This window comes from Lepidochelys kempii, chromosome 11 (genome assembly GCF_965140285.1).
Source record: "Lepidochelys kempii isolate rLepKem1 chromosome 11, rLepKem1.hap1, whole genome shotgun sequence".
Classification (NCBI taxonomy): domain Eukaryota; kingdom Metazoa; phylum Chordata; order Testudines; family Cheloniidae; genus Lepidochelys; species Lepidochelys kempii.
In genome coordinates, this window is record NC_136390.1 from 10,916,116 (window position 1) to 10,935,121 (window position 19,006).

Sequence of the window (19,006 nt, forward strand, 5' to 3'; positions counted from 1 at the left end):
TCCTCCCAGCTTTTGAAAGTATCTTGTCTCCTCATTGGTCATTTTGGTCAGGTGCCAGCGAGGTTACCTTTAGCTTCTTAACCCTTTACAGGTGAGAGGAGCTTTCCCCTGGCCAGGAGGGATTTCAAAGGGGTTTACCCTTCCCTTTATATTTATGACACTGACCAACACCAAAGCACTTAACAAAATAATCTTCAGACTATACTGTGTATGCACAGGGATCTCCTCACTGAGCGCCGAAGTGCAGCTGCCTTTGGGATGGAATGTAGCAACATTACAAAGTAGCTGAGGACAGTAAGGGCGGGATTTTCAGAAATGCCTGGATGAGTTATGAGTACGAGTCCCATTGACTTTCTTTGAAATTTATTTCCTACCACTTCACTGGCTTTCAGTGGGACTTGTGCTCCTGAGTCACTTTGTGCTCTTGAAAATCCCTCCCTGCAGGAAGAAGACTGTGTACAATTCAAACTGAAGTTGGCAGGATGGCCAGCGGTGTAATCACTGTTGCAATTTGCCAAGATGTCAGGGTTAAGCATCTTCACTTGTGAAAAAGACCATGAAATCTTTGATACCAGAACCTTGGTTTTATATCTCATCTAAAAGACAGCAGCCCTAGTAACAAAGTACCTTTTAACATCATGCTAGGGCATCTGTTCAATACTGACTAAGACGGGAAGAGTGCCACCTATTTACAAATATTTTAGTGATAAATGACAGTAAGAATAATGTGAGCTGTACTGTGAACATGCAGTTGCCTGCATGCTGTTCTTTATTATTTGAAGGCAAAGGCAGGAATACTTTGATTATCTGTCGATAGCTTTTTACTTTTATATTAGATCAGTGCATGGCTGGTTGAAGTTAACCAGTTTCCTTTGTGTCTAATCAAAAGAGAAGGGCTCTGACAACTCCCTTGTGCACAATCTCCACAAGTTAGGAAGAATAGTTCACTGCAGATATTTAGTTACTTTTGGTCACACAGATTTATCTAATTTAGGCCAAGTATTTGAGAGTACCTCAGGTTCATCACAGACTATATATGGAGCTGCTGAATTGAGACAGTTAAAATCTGAAGCAGCTCTCTAATGAAAAGGGCAGATCTTCCTTCCCCGGTTTGCTTTTTTGTAAAATATGAATGAAATTTTTGTCCACGTAAGTGAGGAACTAACTAGCCTCTAGTTTGACACTGCTATGATACCGGCATGAATAGGCCAATCTTCCCCACAAAGTTTTGCCAATACACTGCATAGCCTTCCTGTGTGTAGGTTTTTTTTCCTTCAGTCCTATCCCACTCTTGAGCAGAGGCTGCTCATCCTTTCAAATTGCCTGGTGTTTGCTGTGTGAGCAAATGGGAGGAAACTATGGAAAAGCAAGAATTTGTAATCTTAATGCAAATTGGAGGTCTGTCCTCCAGAAGTGAAGAGCTTGTGTACTGACGTACTTCACTGCCACCCCCAGGGTGTGGCTCTAGAACTTTCAAAGTGTGGGCTTGATGTTTAATACCTAGATTGTCTCATTGACACCTCCCTTCCAATTTTCAAGCATACAGACCACCTCTCCTCCTATTCACAACTGCCTCCACCTCTAGTCCTCCCATTGTCAATCACATAACATCCCTGTGGCAACTACGCTAATTACATATTTGAAAACAGAATAATATGAAAATCTTTAATTTGTTTATAGATGTCTTTTAATGCTATTTAAAGCAACTGGAGATAAGGAGGAGACCCTTGCGCTATGGTTCCAATTCAGGAAGGCGCTTAAGCTTCAGTCCATCCCTGAACAACATTTAAGCACATGCTTATTGGGACTTATGCAGATATTTAAGTTCTCTCCTAAACTTGGATACTTTCCTGAACTGGAGGCCATCTGCCCAGCAATCACTCCCCATACCACCAAGTTCCTGGGCTCAGAGTTTGAGAACCTCTCGTCTATAATGTTTTTTCTTTTAAATGCTGATTCTTAATTTACCTACAGGCTTGTCTTTCAGTTGCCTTAATGTCCTGTTCTGCAATGAATTTGACACATTTTTTTTCCTTTTCTTCCCATGCCGCACAGGGTGTCCACACTGTAAAAATTCCATCCCACATTTCACAACGGCTGCAGAACTCTTTAAAGAAGATCGAAAGGTAACCCATTTTTTAATAGTTTCTGAGGTGTTTAAAGTGCCTCTGCCACCTTTTCACTTAACAAGCTTGATCCAGTTCATTTAATGATAAGGCTTGTGCAGAAGAATGCTGTTGAACAAGTTAATCAGTTATAAAATGTGTGTGCATCTTGGAGGTCTTTTTTTTTTTTTTTTGCCAAACTGAATTGAACTTTTAACCTTCTTTCTGATTTTTCTTTATTTTTTCCCTTTTAATTCTTCTTTGGTGAAATCTTCCCTATTAAGTCATGTTGTAACTCTGAATTTTTACAAATGAGAAATAGATTATTTTAAACATTTTCTTGTTCACCCTTCCTTACAGTCTTGTTATAATTAGTGGGGTGGACATAGGAAGAAGTTTCAGAGTAACAGCCGTGTTAGTCTGTATTCGCAAAAAGAAAAGGAGTACTTGTGGCACCTTAGAGACTAACCAATTTATTTGAGCATAAGCTTTCGTGAGCTACAGCTCACTTCATCGGATGCATACTGTGGAAACTGCAGAAGACATTATATACACAGAGACCATGAAACAATACCTCCTCCCACCCCACTCTCCTGCTGGTAATAGCTTATCTAAAGTGATCACTCTCCTTACAATGTGTATGATAATCAAGTTGGGCCTTTTCCAGCACAAATCCAGGTTTTCTCACCCTCTTTCCCCCCCCCCCCCAACTCACTCTCCTGCTGGTAATAGCTTATCCAAAGTGACCACTCTCCTTACAATGTGTATGAAAATCAAGGTGGGCCATTTCCAGCACAAATCCAGGTTTTCTCACACACACCCCCTCCCGAAAAACACACACACATAAACTCACTCTCCTGCTGGTAATAGCTTATCCAAAGTGACCACTCTCCCTACAATGTGTATGATAATCAAGTTGGGCCATTTGCAGCACAAATCCAGGTTTTCTCACCCTCCGCCCCACCCCACACAAACTCACTCTCCTGCTGGTAATAGCTCATCCAAACTGACCACTCTCCTTACGCCACCTTGATTTTCATACACATTGTAAGGAGAGTGGTCACTTTGGATGGCCTATTACCAGCAGGAGAGTGAGTTTGTGTGGGGTGGGGCGGAGGGTGAGAAAACCTGGATTTGTGCTGGAAATGGCCCAACTTGATTATCATACACATTGTAAGGAGAGTGATCACTTTAGATAAGCTATTACCAGCAGGAGAGTGGGGTGGGAGGAGGTATTGTTTCATGGTCTCTGTGTATATAATGTCTTCTGCAGTTTCCACAGTATGCATCCGATGAAGTGAGCTGTAGCTCACGAAAGCTTATGCTCAAATAAATTGGTTAGTCTCTAAGGTGCCACAAGTACTCCTTTTCTTTTTATAGGAAGAAGTGTGTGTGTTTGAGGTCTGGGCTAACCTAAATATTAGTTTGACCCGACTACATAGTTCAGAGCATTGAAAAATTTTGCTCCCTGTTTGACATGTCAATCTAACCCCTGGTGTAGACGCAGTTGGGTCAACAGAAGAATTCTTCCATCAACCCAAATACCACCTTTCAAAGAGGTGGATTAATTATACCGACAGAAACACTCTTTGCATCAGCGTCAGGAGCATTTATGCTGTGGCCCGTCAGCGGCACAGGTGGAGCGCTGGAGCTGTGCACCGTAGTGGCTGTAGTGTAGACATATCCTGACTCTGGGCAGAAACGCACAGGGGATTATCAAAAGAGCCTAAGTGATTTACAAGACAACCCAATTGATGTCTCTTGGGAGCACAAGTCCCAGGCTGTTGAAAACTCCATCCTTAATCCATAAACTGGGAAATTGCAATTTGTGTCAGATCTATCAAACCTTTAGCAACGTGGGCAGTCCTTGCTCACACAAATACAGTCGCCTTATTGGCTCATATAAGCAAAGGCTTGTACTGTTGGTCCCTATCATTTCTCCTTTGTTAGCACAACGTCAGTCTCTCTCTTGTCTCTGTGATCTGTAACGTGTTTCAGGATATGGTTTATATGAAAGATGCTATTTAAAAAAACCCTTTTTGGTTTGTTTTTAGTTCCCTTTATTTCTTTCCGGTCTTTGCAACCCAGCACCTTTTTTCCATTAATGTGGAAATGGCTTGGGGGATTTACCAGGAAATTAAGGGCTAGCTTTGAAACCTCTTGCCATTTAGACTTTACAGATATTGGAGACACCTCAATCAACTGTGGGTGCATCTGTGTGCGCACATGCTGGGAAAGGGGAGGAGTTTCTATGGAGGGCATTTAGTCAATCTATGAACTACATGTGATGAACTGTAGAGAGGCAAATTGCTCTCTTGTCTTGCTTACGGATGGAATTAGAATGGTGGTGTTATGCCCTTGGGTTCAGGTGGCATGTAGCAGCATTTAGTGGCACACCGCTCTCAATTCCCCTGCTGCTGGAACTTTTGCAACGTGTTGCCTTGTGGTTACTGGTTTGTTTTCAAGAATTCTAAAAATGTGTCATTTTTCTCACCACCTTCTGCTAGCTCTGAGACAGGCCTTTCTTTCCTAAGCTCCCTGCAATTTTATTCCATCTAGGAATTATTAAGTGAATGTACAAAACAATGTGAGAGTTGCTTATCCGGATGTATTAATAAAACATCTGATCACAATTTAGCATGTATCATGGTTGTGCTGAATGCAAACATCTGAAGGTTTTGATTCACAACTGCAGGCGGCTGTGAAAGGACTCAAAGCCCCGGAGACAATGATTGATGGCTGCAACTCTTTATTTCAGCTGAGGGCATTTAAGGCTGAACTGCAGAGGTATAAAATGTAATGAGGTGGAACAGAAGATCCAATAGAGAATATTGAGGTTTGTACAGTTTCCAAAAGGTAGGCACGCAGCAAAAACAGCTTCGTTCCCCTTGTTAATTCATGAAAGTGCTAAGGATTGATCATGTTGGGGAACCCTCTTCAGTCATGCGCAACCCATATGCTACCAAGATGTTTCTTGCTGCCTGTTGGTACCCTTATAGAAAAGACATAGGGCCTTGATCCAGCAAAGGACTTAAGCATGTGACTGTCCCCACTAACTTCAATGAGACAACTCCTGTGTTTAAAGTTACACACATCCTCAAATGTTTTGTTGAACTGTGACCCTATGGAATTAAATAGGGATTAAACCAAAAGTGTTCAGTAGACGTTACTCCAAAAATAAGGAGCAAAGGTATTAATCTTAAAAATGTACAGAATGTAATAGAAAATAATTAAGCTGTCTCTATTTTTTAAACTGTTGTCCTATAGGATTCTGTAGCAGGAAGAGGTTCAATGCTAACAGATGGTTCAAATGTTATCATTTTCTGTTAAATTCTCATGGACTTTTCAATAAGGGTGGCCCCTTGGCTTCTGGAAAATTTTAACTTTTTAAATTAAAGGAACAAAAGATTCCAGGCCTTATGGTCGCAAAAAATATCCAAAAGGGTCAACTGACAGAGCTCTCCCAAGTTTGTAGAGAGACAGAAAACAGACTGCTCGGAGGTGTGACTGGTATCAATAATTTTGAAGATCCATAACAGGCCAGATTTTTTCCAAAGAGAACTCAATCTGTTGGTGTGCACTTTTCAGTTGCATAATACTTGTGCACTAACAACAGAATTTGCACATGCAAAGCCCATCATCTGTGCATGCAAAGTCACATGCACAGAAATGAAGGTCACCATTTCAAAATTTGGCCTCAAATATTAACTTTTCATTGGTTGTCTCATTGCTGATTACTTCAGCAGAAATATCCAGCTGATGTGCTGGTCCAGTGTGTCTATGCATTACAGAGGATAGATCTGGAAATATCTGGCTCTGGCCCTGGCATACCACCCACGGCCCCTGCGCCTTCACTTGCTTTAGTGTCTTTGGAGTACTGGTAAGAGCAGGCCACTGAGGAGAGAAGTCTAGAGATGCTGAGCACATCTTGACTGTACAGCATTCAGGGTAACTTGTGGAAGGGTTCTTATGCAACCAACTCTGCTAGGCCCAATGAGACATCCCCCATTGCAAAGCCCTCACTCCTTCATTCTCTGCCAGTTGCAAGTCACTTTTTGCTTTTCACCAGCTGACAAAATATTACTGTCAGGTACTTTAAAAATATTAAACCTGGGTCCTGGGACCTTCTTGTTTTCAGCTGCCTGGGGAGCTATGACCTTGACTTGCCAGGAGAGAACCCTAGGCCTAAACTTGTATCTGCAGCTCTCTTCATGGATGCTTTCAGCAGAGACCGTTCATACCTTCCGGCTCACCAACAGATGCTGAAGAGCTGCAAGTGTGACAGTTGTCCCTTTGCTGAACAGATGGAGGAGCATGAAGATTTGTTCAGTCAGTACTCTAGAGACTCTTAGGGACTCCAGTGAAACCTTTAGAAGTCCGCAGGCTCATTTTCAGCTGAGCCCCAAAAAGCTGAGTCCAAAGTTCAGCAGGAATGAATTGAGTTATGGTGCTCTGATCTGAAATTCGTGGAGGAAATCTCTTGATTTTTTTCCATGCCCCCAAAGTAAGAAATATCCAGAATTCTGCAAAAGGTGCTGCTATTTGGGCAAGCCTCTTTGGAATTACTTATATATTTGAACACACTTGTACTCTTATGCATCTATATAAAGCAGAACACAAGTCAGGTAACAGTGGGTTGTCATTGAGGGCAAAATCTGAAGAAATTGGGATTGCACAGCTGTCACTGAAGGAAGATCTGCTGTGGTCTGCAGAACCTTTAGAAATCAGTGAGACTTAATGAATCTCAATATGGAACTCCACCATGCTATTTTTGGCAGTCACAGTTTTTAGGCTGAATGACACTTTCAGGTCCTAATCCAAGAAAATTCTGTGTGATGAAATTGGGATACAAATGCACTAAGGAAACAAGAAACTAATACTTTGGAGATTCAAGCATGTCTTGAATTTAAAAAAAGAAAAGAAAAAAAGACTCATGGTAATGTTGGTGCTGTACATCATGGTAACTAAAGATTTTTCTTCTCTTGCAAACTGATTCTCGTGGAGAACAGCGAGTGAATTGTGGCTAACCTCAATGGGGTGTATTGTATTTTGGAGTTACATAAATAAAACTTTGTACAGTAAACATAGGGAAGAATGGGTCCCTGTCTAATTCAGATGTATTATCAAAACCTTTAAGTCACTTGGCAACAACAGACTTTTTTTTTTATAATCATATTTGTCACCTGTCGTTGACTATTCTGTAAAGCCAGATGCTTAGTACCATTCTTTTGCACACTGAAATTTTATCCCTAATTTATTTTTTGAAATAAGTCTGTCCCATATCATTCCTTCCTCCAATCAATATTCAGTTATTCACTTCCATTTTCATAACAAAAAGTCGATATTAGCTCCCGCAGAGATTTATTTGCTTGAATCAATAAACCTGTGCGTGGCGGTACATATTTTAACAGGAGAGCAACTGCTACCAAAGGAAGATATTTTACATCATCTTACAATGACTGTTGAAATGAAAAACAGAAGGGGAACAATTTCCTGAAAGGAAAGGAGATTCCATTGTCTCTTTCCCACACACCCATTTAACACATGCATGTTTTTTTTTAAATTGTAACATCACTCTAGAATAGAAAATTGTTTCACAGTTCTGTTGGGAAGCGGTTCCCCTGAAGAAAACAATGACGCTAAGTATAGTAATGTACTAGGGCTTGTCTACGCAGCGGAGTAACGCGCTCTGTCAGCTTGTGATTTCTAAAGTGCATAACGTGTTGCACAGCAGATGCCCCTGTGCCCGAGTCCCTGCCCCCGCCTTCCCCCCGGCCACATCCGGGGACATCACAAGGAGTAATAGCTCCCAGCTCTCCATGGAAAGGGGGGGGGGGAGAGAGATGGAGCACCACCACCACCCTTTGACGCAACATATGGCCTCACCAGCACATTTCCCTCCACTGCACCCCCTTGCCTCTGAATCACAGCTTTCTCCTGCTGCCAGCTAATGTAGCAAGTAGAGGCAGTCTGTGCTACAATGCTGAGGGTTTAGGATTCAAACTCAGTTTGATGCACAATAGAGAGATTGTTACAGTTGCACCTAATAGAACTTGTTTTTGCCTTTTTTCTTAAAAAAAACCAATTAGGAAATTACATATGAAACTTCAGTAAAAGAACATTAAGGCTGCAAACTCAAGAACTCCAGAGATAGGAAATACCAGGTCTACGGTTGCCCATGCAACTTTAATTCTGCCCTCTTGCATGTACATTATGATATAGTCTTTAATTACATGGTCAGATACAACATTTTTCCACAGGACTCCTGCCTCATTTTATTGCACAGAATGGTTGCACAAAGAGGCAGTAATAAGCTTGCACAACCATAAATCTGGCTTTTCTCTTCAACTATTTGACATGCAACCTAAATAATGCTCTTTTAATATGCCTTTTAATGTATAAATACCTGACAGAAAAATAGATGAAGAGTTCTTGCTGCAGATTATTCTTAACATTTGTCTTTAGTGGCCCTAATTCATTGTGAGTTCTGTCTGTTGTTCAAAAACAACCAGAATGTATTAGTGATTTTTATTCTTTTATTTAAATAGTCTTCAGGAATCCTTGATCTTTAAGGCCACTTTAATGGTTTTCTTGTTTTAACACACAAATAAAGAAGTGATATTCTGCATTGAGGTAGCAGTTTTCATCTGAGAATACAGTCGAGTTTGATCTTTCTAAGCCATTGTTTTATGAGGATCTCAAATCCAGAACAACAATAAAACCCAAGATAGATTTTCCAGTTTCTTTAATTGCTGCCCAGATGTTGAGATCAGTTGATGTAGTTTTGACTGCCTCACCAAACAAATAAAAGACATAGTGCATAGTAAGTGATCTTTAATTATGGGTGTACAGGGCATCAGAAGCACAGACATCAGGCAAATAAAAGGTATTTTGCTCAGATTGCTTGGAGTAGGCCAGTGGAATGGAAAGTTAAAGTTAAAAGGCACCTGGTATTAAATTAGCTTTGAAACACTGTAGCCAGTAGTCACAATAATCTCATCTCTAATTGGTTGGCTTTTGTGTAGCATAGATTTAACACTGTGTAACCCTCCCAGTCTCCAGCAAATGCATAATGGAATTGTAAAGGTAAGTGTGTGTAAATTGCAATAGAACTTCAGAATAACTTCTGCAGGTGGTGCTATGTATATGTAGTAACAGTGGGATTGGGCCAGTGTAAGTAAAGTCCATTTTCCAAAAGAGCTGCAGCTGAACATTTTAAAAAAAGGCCTGATCCTGAGATGCATCCATAACTCCCACTGCAGCCAGTGGGAAGTGCTGGTTCTTAGTACCTCTCAGAGTCAGGTTCCCAGTGATAGGACGCAGGGTGGTAAAGTAGCCGTGAACCCTGTTTAGTGTGGGACGACATACTCTGGCTCCTAAGTTGCCTGCTTACAGAGAGAGCTCGTAAAGAGGGACGAAGCCAGTCTATAGTAGATCAGCAGAGAGTTGCCATGCTGGTCACTCTTTCTGGCTATTACTGTTGTTTGTAGCGTCTAGGGACCTTACCCGAGATCAGAACTCCATGGTGCTAGGCACTGTATGTACTCATAACACTCCTTACTCCAAACAGCTTGCAGTCCAAACTACAAGACAGACAAAGGGTGGCAGAGGAGTAAGGCAACTTACCTAAAGGCACACAGAAGATGAGTAACGGAGCCAGGATTAAATCCTAGGTCATCTGACTCTGGTGCCCTACCCACTACACCCACATCTCACTTAACCTGGGAACGGGGTGAGGATTGTTACAGCTGCTTTGCGCATACATCATTAATGCCCTTTACACTTGTATGAATTAATAAACATTGCACCATCTTTCTATATAAACTTTTCTCTGACTAAACTAAAGAGGGAAGAAGACGTTGCAGCCAGCCAGATACAGTAGTATATTTAGGGATAACAAAGATGGTTTTCTTACCCTATTAGCACTTGCAGCCAAGTAGTCCTAATTAATGAAGTTTAAGAGCTACAGTTCTAGCCAGCACAATGAATTGCTGCACCCCTAGAGAACAGAGTTCACGTCTTACCTAAGGGTTGTGCAAGCCAACGTTCTCCCCATCTCTGGAGATTATAAAAGCATTGCATATTTTGGTACAAGTGGTGGTTCCTATTCCAGACACACATAGGCTGCAACAGCAGAGGGTGTACACCTCTTCAATTTCTCACCCACTAAAGGTGCCGCTATTTGAAACAGCAGACAGTTATGGTTTTTCATCTCTTATGTGCTGTTCCTTTTGTATTTCAGATAGCCTATGCTGCAGTGGACTGTGCCAAAGAACAGAACCATGATCTGTGTAAACAGGAAGGTGTGGATGGTTACCCGACCTTTAACTATTACAACTATGGGAAGTTTGTAGAAAAATATAACGGAGAGAGAGGGGTAAGTATAAGAACAGGTTGCAATTTAAAAAAAATAACCGCAATGGGGAGAGGAATGACTTGTGTCTTTCCATTTTTGTTGTAAATGAACAGGACAGGGTAAACTTTCAGTGTATTGCAAAAGGCTTTAACTTTTCTGCTCCCATCAGTAATTCACTGGGCTGAATCACTGTGTACCACACCCATACGCACTTGTGAACTGGAACTTGTTTGGTCTATTTGGGGAAATCTGGAGTGAATTTAATGTCTTTCTGTTTAATAAAAAGTCTGTGGGTAGATGTAGTACTAATGAAAATGGGGAATGAATTGTATTAAGTAGAATCAGTCCCAGAGTTGGCAGGTGATGTGAAAATTGCTCCACTCAGCTCTACTAGTGCATCTGAATCTGGACTTGCCATACCCCAAATGTTTTAAGTCTATGAGTCTGCCAAATCATGACTGATCGTTGGTTTTGTGATGTGGACAAAACCGTCCTTAGAGTAGAAGGGGACCAAATCACTTGTTTTCATTAAATCGGATTCTAACCCGAGTTTCAGGAGTGAACAGTTGGTTCCTAGCTCATGGCTGGTTCCACTTTCCCATGGTGTTACATACAGTTGATCATACACCCTGACAGCTAGGTGCAGATATGGTGCAACACTTTTCTGGGTTTATAAAATGAGTAGAAGTGACAGAGCAATCTACTGGCTGTTTGGTTTGTATCTTTTCAGTCATAATAGCCTAGGGAGAGATCATTTCTTGAAAATTAATGACTGCGTAGAGGAAATAAAGGACTAAGGAGAAAACGTAGGTGTCCTCAACCCAGCCAATGATTATTGGCAGGGAAATGCCTGGCCCTGGAAGTGTTGCTGTTATAAACCTTGAAAATATAGAGTAATAGAGCCTCTGTATTCTTAAGGAGGATGAAAGTCTCCGGGAAGGAAAACATCAAACTGGAGCAGAGGGAAACAATCCCATAGTTGGGACCCTCCTTTCAGATGATGTCATGGTATCCTCTCGCACGGAGGATACCTCTCCGGGGGAGGGAACTCCAGTTATTAGGAAGAGACAGGTAATAGTCATGGGGGACGACCATTAGAAACACAGATAGCTGGGTTTGCGATGACCAGGAGATCCATATGGTGACTTGCCTGCTGGGTGTGAAGGTTGCAGATCTCTCGAGAAATCTATACAGACTTACGTGTAGTGCTGAGGACGAGCTGGTGGTCATGGTACACGTGGGTACCAAGAACATAGGGAAAGATAGGTGAGAGATCTCGGAGGCCAAATTTAGGCAGCTAGGTAAGAGACTGAAGTCCAGGATCTCCGTGGCAGCATTTAATTTCCGAAAAGGGAACGACACAAAAATGAGGAATTTAGTTAAACAGAAATTAAAAGGTACAGTGCCAAAAGTGAAATCCCTGCAAGCTGCATGGAAATTTTTTAAAGAAACCATAATAGAGGCTCAATTTAAATGTATACCCCAAATTAAAAAAACATAGTAAGAGAACCAGAAAAGTGCCACCGTGGCTAAACAACAAAGTGTAAAAAGCCGTTAGATGCAAAAAGGCATCCTTTAAGAATTGGAACTTAAATGGTATTGAGGAAATTAGAAAGGAGCATAAACTCTGGCAAGTGAAATGTAAAAATATAATTAGAAAGGCCTAATTTTTTTTTTTTGAAAAACAGCTAGCCAAAGACTCAAAGTACTAGCAATTTTTTAAAAAGTACATCAGAAGCAGGAAGCTTGCTAAACAGCCAGTGGGCCACTGGACGATCAAGATGCTAAAGGAGCATTCAAGGAAGATAAGATCATTGTGGAGAAACCAAATTAATTCTTTACATCAGTCTTCATGGCTGAGAATGTGAGGGAGATTCCCAAACATAAGCTATTCTTTTTTGGTGACAAATCTGAGGAACTGTCCCAGACTGAGGTGTCATTAGAGGTGAGCTTGGAACAAATTGATAAACAGTAATAAGTCACCAGGACCAAATGGTATTCCCCCAAGAGTTCTGAAGGAACTCAAATGTAAAATTGCAGAACTATTAATGGTGGTATGTAACCTATCATTTAAATCAGCTTTGGTACCAGATGACTGAAGGATAGCTAATGTGATATCGATTTTTAAAAAAGGCTCCAGAGACGATTCTGGCAATTAGAGGCCAGTAAGCCTAACTTCAGTATTAGGCAAATTGGTTGAAACTGTAGTAAAAAACAGTATTATTAGACACGTAGATGAACATGATTTGTTGGGGAAGAGTCAACATGGTTTTTGTAAGGAGAAATCATGCCTCACCAATCTACTAGAATTCTTTGAGGGGGTCAAGAAGGATGTGGACAAGGGTGATCCAGTGGATATAGTGTACGTAGAGTTTCAGAAAGCCTTTGACAGGGTGCCTCAACAAAGGCTCTTAAGCAAAATAAGCTGTCATGGGATAAGAGGGAAGGTCCTCTCCTGGATCAGTAACTGGTTAAAAGATAGGAAATAAAGGATAGGAATAAATGGTCTGTTTTCAGAATGGAGAGAGGTAAATAATGGTGTTCCCCAGGGGTCTGAACTGGGCCCAGTCCTATTCAACATATTCATAAAAGATTTGGAAAAAGGGGTAAACAGTGAGGTGGCAAAATTTGCAGATGATACAAAACTACTCAAGATAGTTAAGTCCCAAACAGACTGCGAAGAGATAGAAAAGGATCTCACAAAACTGGGGGACTGGGCAAGAAAATAGCAGATGGGACTTTTCAGCTTGGAAAATAAACAACTAAGGAGAGATATGATAGAGGTCTATAAAATTGGTGTGGAGAAAGTAAATAAGCAAGTGGTATTTACTCCTTCTCACAATACAAGAATTAGGGAGTCACAAAATGAAATTAACAGGCAACAGGTTTAAAACAAACAAACAGGAAGTATTTCTTCCCACAATGCACAGTCAACCTATGGAACTCTTTGCCAGAGGATGTTGTGAAGGCCAAGACTATAACAGGGCTCAAAAAAGAACAAAATAAATTCAAGGGGGATAGGTCCATCAATGGCTATTAGCCAGGATGGACAGGGATGCACAACCATGTCTGAAGAGTCCATAGCCTCTGTTTGTCAGAAGCTGGGAATGGACGACAAGGGATGGATCACTTGATGAAGCACCTGGCATTGGTCACTGTTGGAAGACAGGATACTAGGCTAGATGGACCATTGCTCTGACCCTGTGTGGCTGTTCTTATGAGATTTATAAAGGAAAGGATTCCAGCTCTAGAATCACCTGACTTAAGGGAGACATTGTCCAATTGTTGGAAAATGTTCTAGCTAGTGTGTTTGTGTACAACTGACTATTGGATAGAGTTAGAATTACTCTACAGTGTCTCTCTATTTTGAACAAGTACTGGAGATTCTCCTTTAGTTTGATGGCATGGCCATCTGCTTTTGGAGCTGGAGAATGTGATTTCTGTCCCTGCTGCCATTATGAAGTCCTGAATAGACATAGCATGCAGCAAAGTGACAACCATGAAGTACATAGAGTTACGGGTTTGTTGCAATATGATAGCAAAGGATGTTGTTACTAAAGCAGTAAAACACTTCAAAAATTACCGCGATCCTGGATTCCTTTTCTGTGTCAAAGGTTGAAGAATCTTGGCCGATAGCCTCCTATCTTGCAAAGGAGTTCTAGCAGTTAGAGGAAGGCACTGGGAGTCAGGAAGCCTGTATTCTGTTCCTGACTCTGCCAAAGAAACCTTTACTTGTAAATTAATTCCCTGGGTTGCACAAAGAACCACCTTTTGTTAACCAGGGCCCAGTCTAGTAACTGATTCTGTGTGAGCAAGTCCCTTACATTCATGTATGGCACTTCATGCCCATGTGGAGTCAGTTGTGATCTAAGGTCTAAGAGAGAGCCCTTGAGACAACCAATGCTGAGCAATATCATGGAATAAAGAATTGTGACAAATCTCTGTGCTCCTGGGTGGCAATCACATGTCTACTAGCTAGTTTTGAAGTGGTGCATACAGCATATTAATATGGCACTAATGTATGTTTCAGAGTTTATTAATGTAAAAGCATTGACAAAATTTGTGAGAAGCTCCCTGCCCTGTCTCTTCCATTACATCGTTGCCTTCTGTATTCTTTCTCCCCTTCCCACTGCCAGTTTTTCATGAGAGACTTGATGAGTCTAAAGCAGGGGTGGCCAACCTAGGCCTGAGAAGGAGCCAGAATTTACCAATGGACATTGCCAAAAAGCCACAGTAATATGTCAGCAGCCCTGCATCAGCTCCCGCCTCTCCCAGTGCCTCCCACCCACCGGCAGCCCCACTGATCAGCGCCTCCCCCGCCCGATCAGCTGTTTCATGGCATGTAGGAGGCTCTGGGGAGGGGAGGAATGAGGGCATGTGGCAGGCTCAGGGAGGGGGCGGGGCCTGTGGCAGAGCCAGGGGTTGAGCAGTGGGCCCCCCCCCCGGCACATTGGAAAGTTGGCGCCTGTAGCTCCAGCCCCGGAGTCGGTGCCTAGACAAGGAGCCGCATGTTAACTTCTGAAGAGCCGCATGGGGCTCCGGAGCCGCAGGTTGGCCACCCCTGGAAAGCCTCTGTGGATATTTCCTTTTCCACTTCATTGGCGGAGCCCTGCCCCAGCACATCGTTGTGATCAGACAGTACAGAAGCAACGACTCTGTTCTCTAGTCCACATTCCACATACATACCCATTCCTTGGTGTTGGGAGTCTTGAAACATTGTTTTGGTGTCTTATTTTAAAAATTTGACCAACATTTTTCTTTCTTTAAATACAGGAGTCTGGATTTGCCAGTTTCATGCGAACCCTTAGAGAAAGAGACCATGAAAGGGTAGGGAAGAAGAAGGATGAACTGTAATTTCTGCCTCAAAAGATGTTTTCCACTGCACTGTGAATGGTCCCAGGTCCACTGTTACTGCGCCTGAGATTTCACATATTCTGAAGACAGAGACTTAAAAAAAATAAAAAATAACAGCCATGGCCATTTTGTACAATTTTGAAATAAAGTGAAACTACTTGATTTTTTAAAGGAAAACAGATTGTTGCCATATTCTGTTTAAAAACTAGCATTTTCTCATGATGTGAGAATATGCCCATCAACACTCCTATGCAAAAAAATACAAATATTTTTGTAATCTGTAGTGTGTCTGTAGGTGAAGATGTTTGATACGGTGATTCTGCATTTTTTTTGGAAGTGTATTACGATTCATGTAATAACTTTTTTTTTAAATCGGTGGAGGAAAATGGGACTTTTGAGAAACATAAAAATCAGTTCAAATGCAGTTTTGCATGTTCTTCAGAGATGTTTGGGGGAACAATTTTAAGCTGCTCAGGGATAAATAGGGAAATTGAGTTAATGAAGACACTAGCATTGACCATTCCAGATCTAACTGATTTGATTTTTAATCCGCTGTACCGGAACTGTTTACATAGCTTTATAGAATGTATTGAGTCATTTTAAACAAAGTTGTCAAAAATCAGCACAGCATAGATTAAGTTCAGAATCAGTCTCATTTTTCAGCATTTGTGTCATCAAATGCCCCTGTAAATACGGGAGCAAATGTAGGCTGTTTGTCTTTTTATGTTTAGGCCATATGAAATGCATATTGAAAAGCAGTATATTTGATTGTATGTCTGACAGATGTGTAATATTTTTGATATGCAAAAATTACATACAACATGATTTGTGTACATTCCAAATGCTTGTCCATATGTTTATTAAATAACAATTTAAAAATGGAGTTATAGCATTAAAACTATTTCTTTAGCAGTCATGTTAAAGACTGTAAATCACTGTAAACAAATATAGCATCACTACAGCGAGCATGTTAAAAATTTGTGCTTGTGCTGTTCATGCTACAAAGTTACATTCATCCGGAGGTTATGTCTTCATAGGACGAGTTTTTTAAAATTCATTTTGACCTAAAAATAAATCAATAAAAAAAATTTGAAAATGTTTTAATCGTGAATCAGCCTTGTTTTGCAGCTCTTTCAGGCAATGTGCTATGTAACTAGCACCCGTAAGAGCTGGTGACAAGAAAGCAAAAGCCACTGCAGGTTCCATGAACAAGGGTCATTTCCTGTCTGATGAGTAAGGGGCAAGCCCATCGTTTAGCTCTTATAGATTGTTTTTTAGTGTATCCTTTGTGGCACTAAGTCTCACATTTCACACCCTCTGGTGACATTGAGCTGCAAGTTGACATAGCATCCTAATTAAATGGAGAACCATCACTTGGACCTGAACACTTTCTCTATTGCTATTAGAAGTTTGCAGATATATGAATACATAACTTATAAATATATATATAAAATGTATCTCTTTTGCCTGTCTCACCCCACCAGTGATGTATAGGGAGCAACTTCTCACTACACTGGTGTAGAGGTTAAGGGATTTCTCACACTCTTGTCTGTTTTTGGGTGCAAGTCTCCTCCTCCTCCTCCTCTCTCTCCTGCCCAATTAATGGGACTGTACGTTTGCCACTCATTAAGCTGCTGAAGCCATCACTGAGTAATCAGAAGTAAGAGCTGGTAGGCTGATTTATCTTGTGTGGTGGCCAGCTTGTTAGCCATGCCATAAATCTAAGCAATGTTGATGCCATGCCAAATATTTCCTCTTATTAGGCACCTCCTGAATCTTCCCACCACCACCAAAATTAGCTGTCAAGCAAGTACATGGATATTCTGCATGACCTAATAATTTATTACAACCTTCTATTTACCCTCCCACTAGTTGGTCTTTTTTTTTTTTTTGGCATAGCCATTGTTTTGCTTTATGTCCCATGCTCATTGGTAGCTATGGATCAGATCCTTTAAGGGCCTATTCAGCCTTATGTGTGAGAAAAAAAAATTATATACGGTGTTTAGATTCCAAGAGGGAAGATCTTCGGTTCTGGCTGAGTATGAAGCAACTAATACAATAAATCCAAAACTGTAGACATGTTACTATAATTTTCCTGATCTCTAAGTGGTTGTCACTGAGGAAAGGAAATACAACATCCATGAAATCCTAAGCTGTGGGATATGTCTATATTTGCATTAATAGCAGAGAATTTTAGACTTTTTTAAAAATAAGATCACAGCTGGCCAATGGTGACATCACTTCTTGGGACTGCTGTGATTTATCGGCTTTAGTAAATGTTTAGAATAGGACAATTACACACTGTGCTTTAGACCAGTAATTCTTTACAGCTGGTTACACCATAATAAAATTAAGGCGCCTAGTTTTTCTTTTGGTGTTTTGTCATGTTGCTTCTTGGACTTGGAGAGGCTTTTTTCCTCAGTTAATTGTGTGTTAATGTACAAATACAAAATACTTGAAAATAATTTACCTACTGTTATAAGGTCATTACTCAGCTGGTTTATAGTCAGGATGTCTTTGAAAGAGATGATTTTGAACAAGATGAACAATTAAATCTAATGGCTAACAAAAGCATTGCCTACTATGAACCAGAGTATATCAAGCTTACTTCCTAGCCTATTTAATTAGGTAACATTTGGGCCTGATTCTGATTTCCATTACACTGGTGTAAATCCAGAATAAATTTATTGAAGTCAATGAAGTTAATCTGAATTTACACCAGGGCAAATAAAATCCTATTCTGACCTGTTGAAGTTACACTGACTATTCAACTTCCTTTTTCTAAAATCACACTTAAAATTATCTTATCTTTTTTGTTTGTTTAACAAACTCTTACTTTACAGACAAAAGATTTGAGTCACTTTCTTTAAATAGAAGTCCAGTTTCACATATTTATCATACCCAGCCATTTGCAGAAGGTATGGATAGTCAAGCATGAATATGTACTGTTAAAGATGAGTAACAATCTCTTGTCAAATCAAGTATCAACAATAAATTAATTACTTGTCATTAATGGTTTGCAGTGAGTCAGAGAGGCTGCTGCTCTTGTGAACCATGATCCTGATCCTGCAGCCCTTGTCGGTATGATCCAAAGGCCCTTCAAGTCATCCACGGGAGCAGTTCCTTTGAGATTAATGATGTGAATAAAGAATTCATAGATTCTAAGGCCAGAAGGGACCATTGTGATCATCTAGTCTTATCTGTATAACAGAGACCAGAGAACTTCCCCAGACTAATTTCTAGAACGTGCCATGCCATTCTTTTTTGGTTCACAAGTTTCGCTCTGCATTTTATCTTTGCATTTTCTTTTTAATTCTTCCATTTCAGCCGCTCATTTTAGAGCTACTAGCTGAAGTTCTTCCTGTGTTCTGATAGCTGAGGGGGGCTGGGGGAGAGCCCAGCTGGTCTATTTTCCCTGATTAGAAAAGGCTACTGGACATGTAGTGCACCTGGCCAGACTACCAAGCTTCCCAGTGACTCCTTCAGCCATGATGCTGTTATGAAGTAGAGTCCTTTAAGACTTTTCTTTTCCTTGAATATAGGTGAAGGGCTTGCTATACTACCCGCTGCATCGACGGGCAGCAATCGATCCAGCGGGGGTCGATTTATTGCATCTAGTCTAGACGTGATAAATTGACCGAGTGCTCTCCCGTCGACTCTGGTACTCCACCGGAGCAAGAGGCACAGGCAG

General features: G+C 40.9%; 1 protein-coding gene across 4 annotated transcripts in view; it reads left to right on the plus strand.

Moving 5' to 3' along the window:
- The window catches only part of PDIA5 (protein disulfide isomerase family A member 5), a 129,952-nt gene extending 113,539 nt beyond the window's left edge, over nt 1–16,413 (plus strand). For all 4 annotated transcript variants that reach the window (XM_073305109.1, XM_073305112.1, XM_073305110.1 and 1 more), the window contains 3 exons: nt 2,056–2,126; nt 10,348–10,482; nt 15,235–16,413. In XM_073305109.1, the coding sequence (XP_073161210.1) occupies nt 2,056–2,126; nt 10,348–10,482; nt 15,235–15,315 (287 nt within the window). In that variant the 3' untranslated portion in view covers nt 15,316–16,413. The remainder of the gene's footprint in view (nt 1–2,055; nt 2,127–10,347; nt 10,483–15,234) is intronic.
- The last annotated feature ends 2,593 nt before the right edge of the window (nt 16,414–19,006 follow it).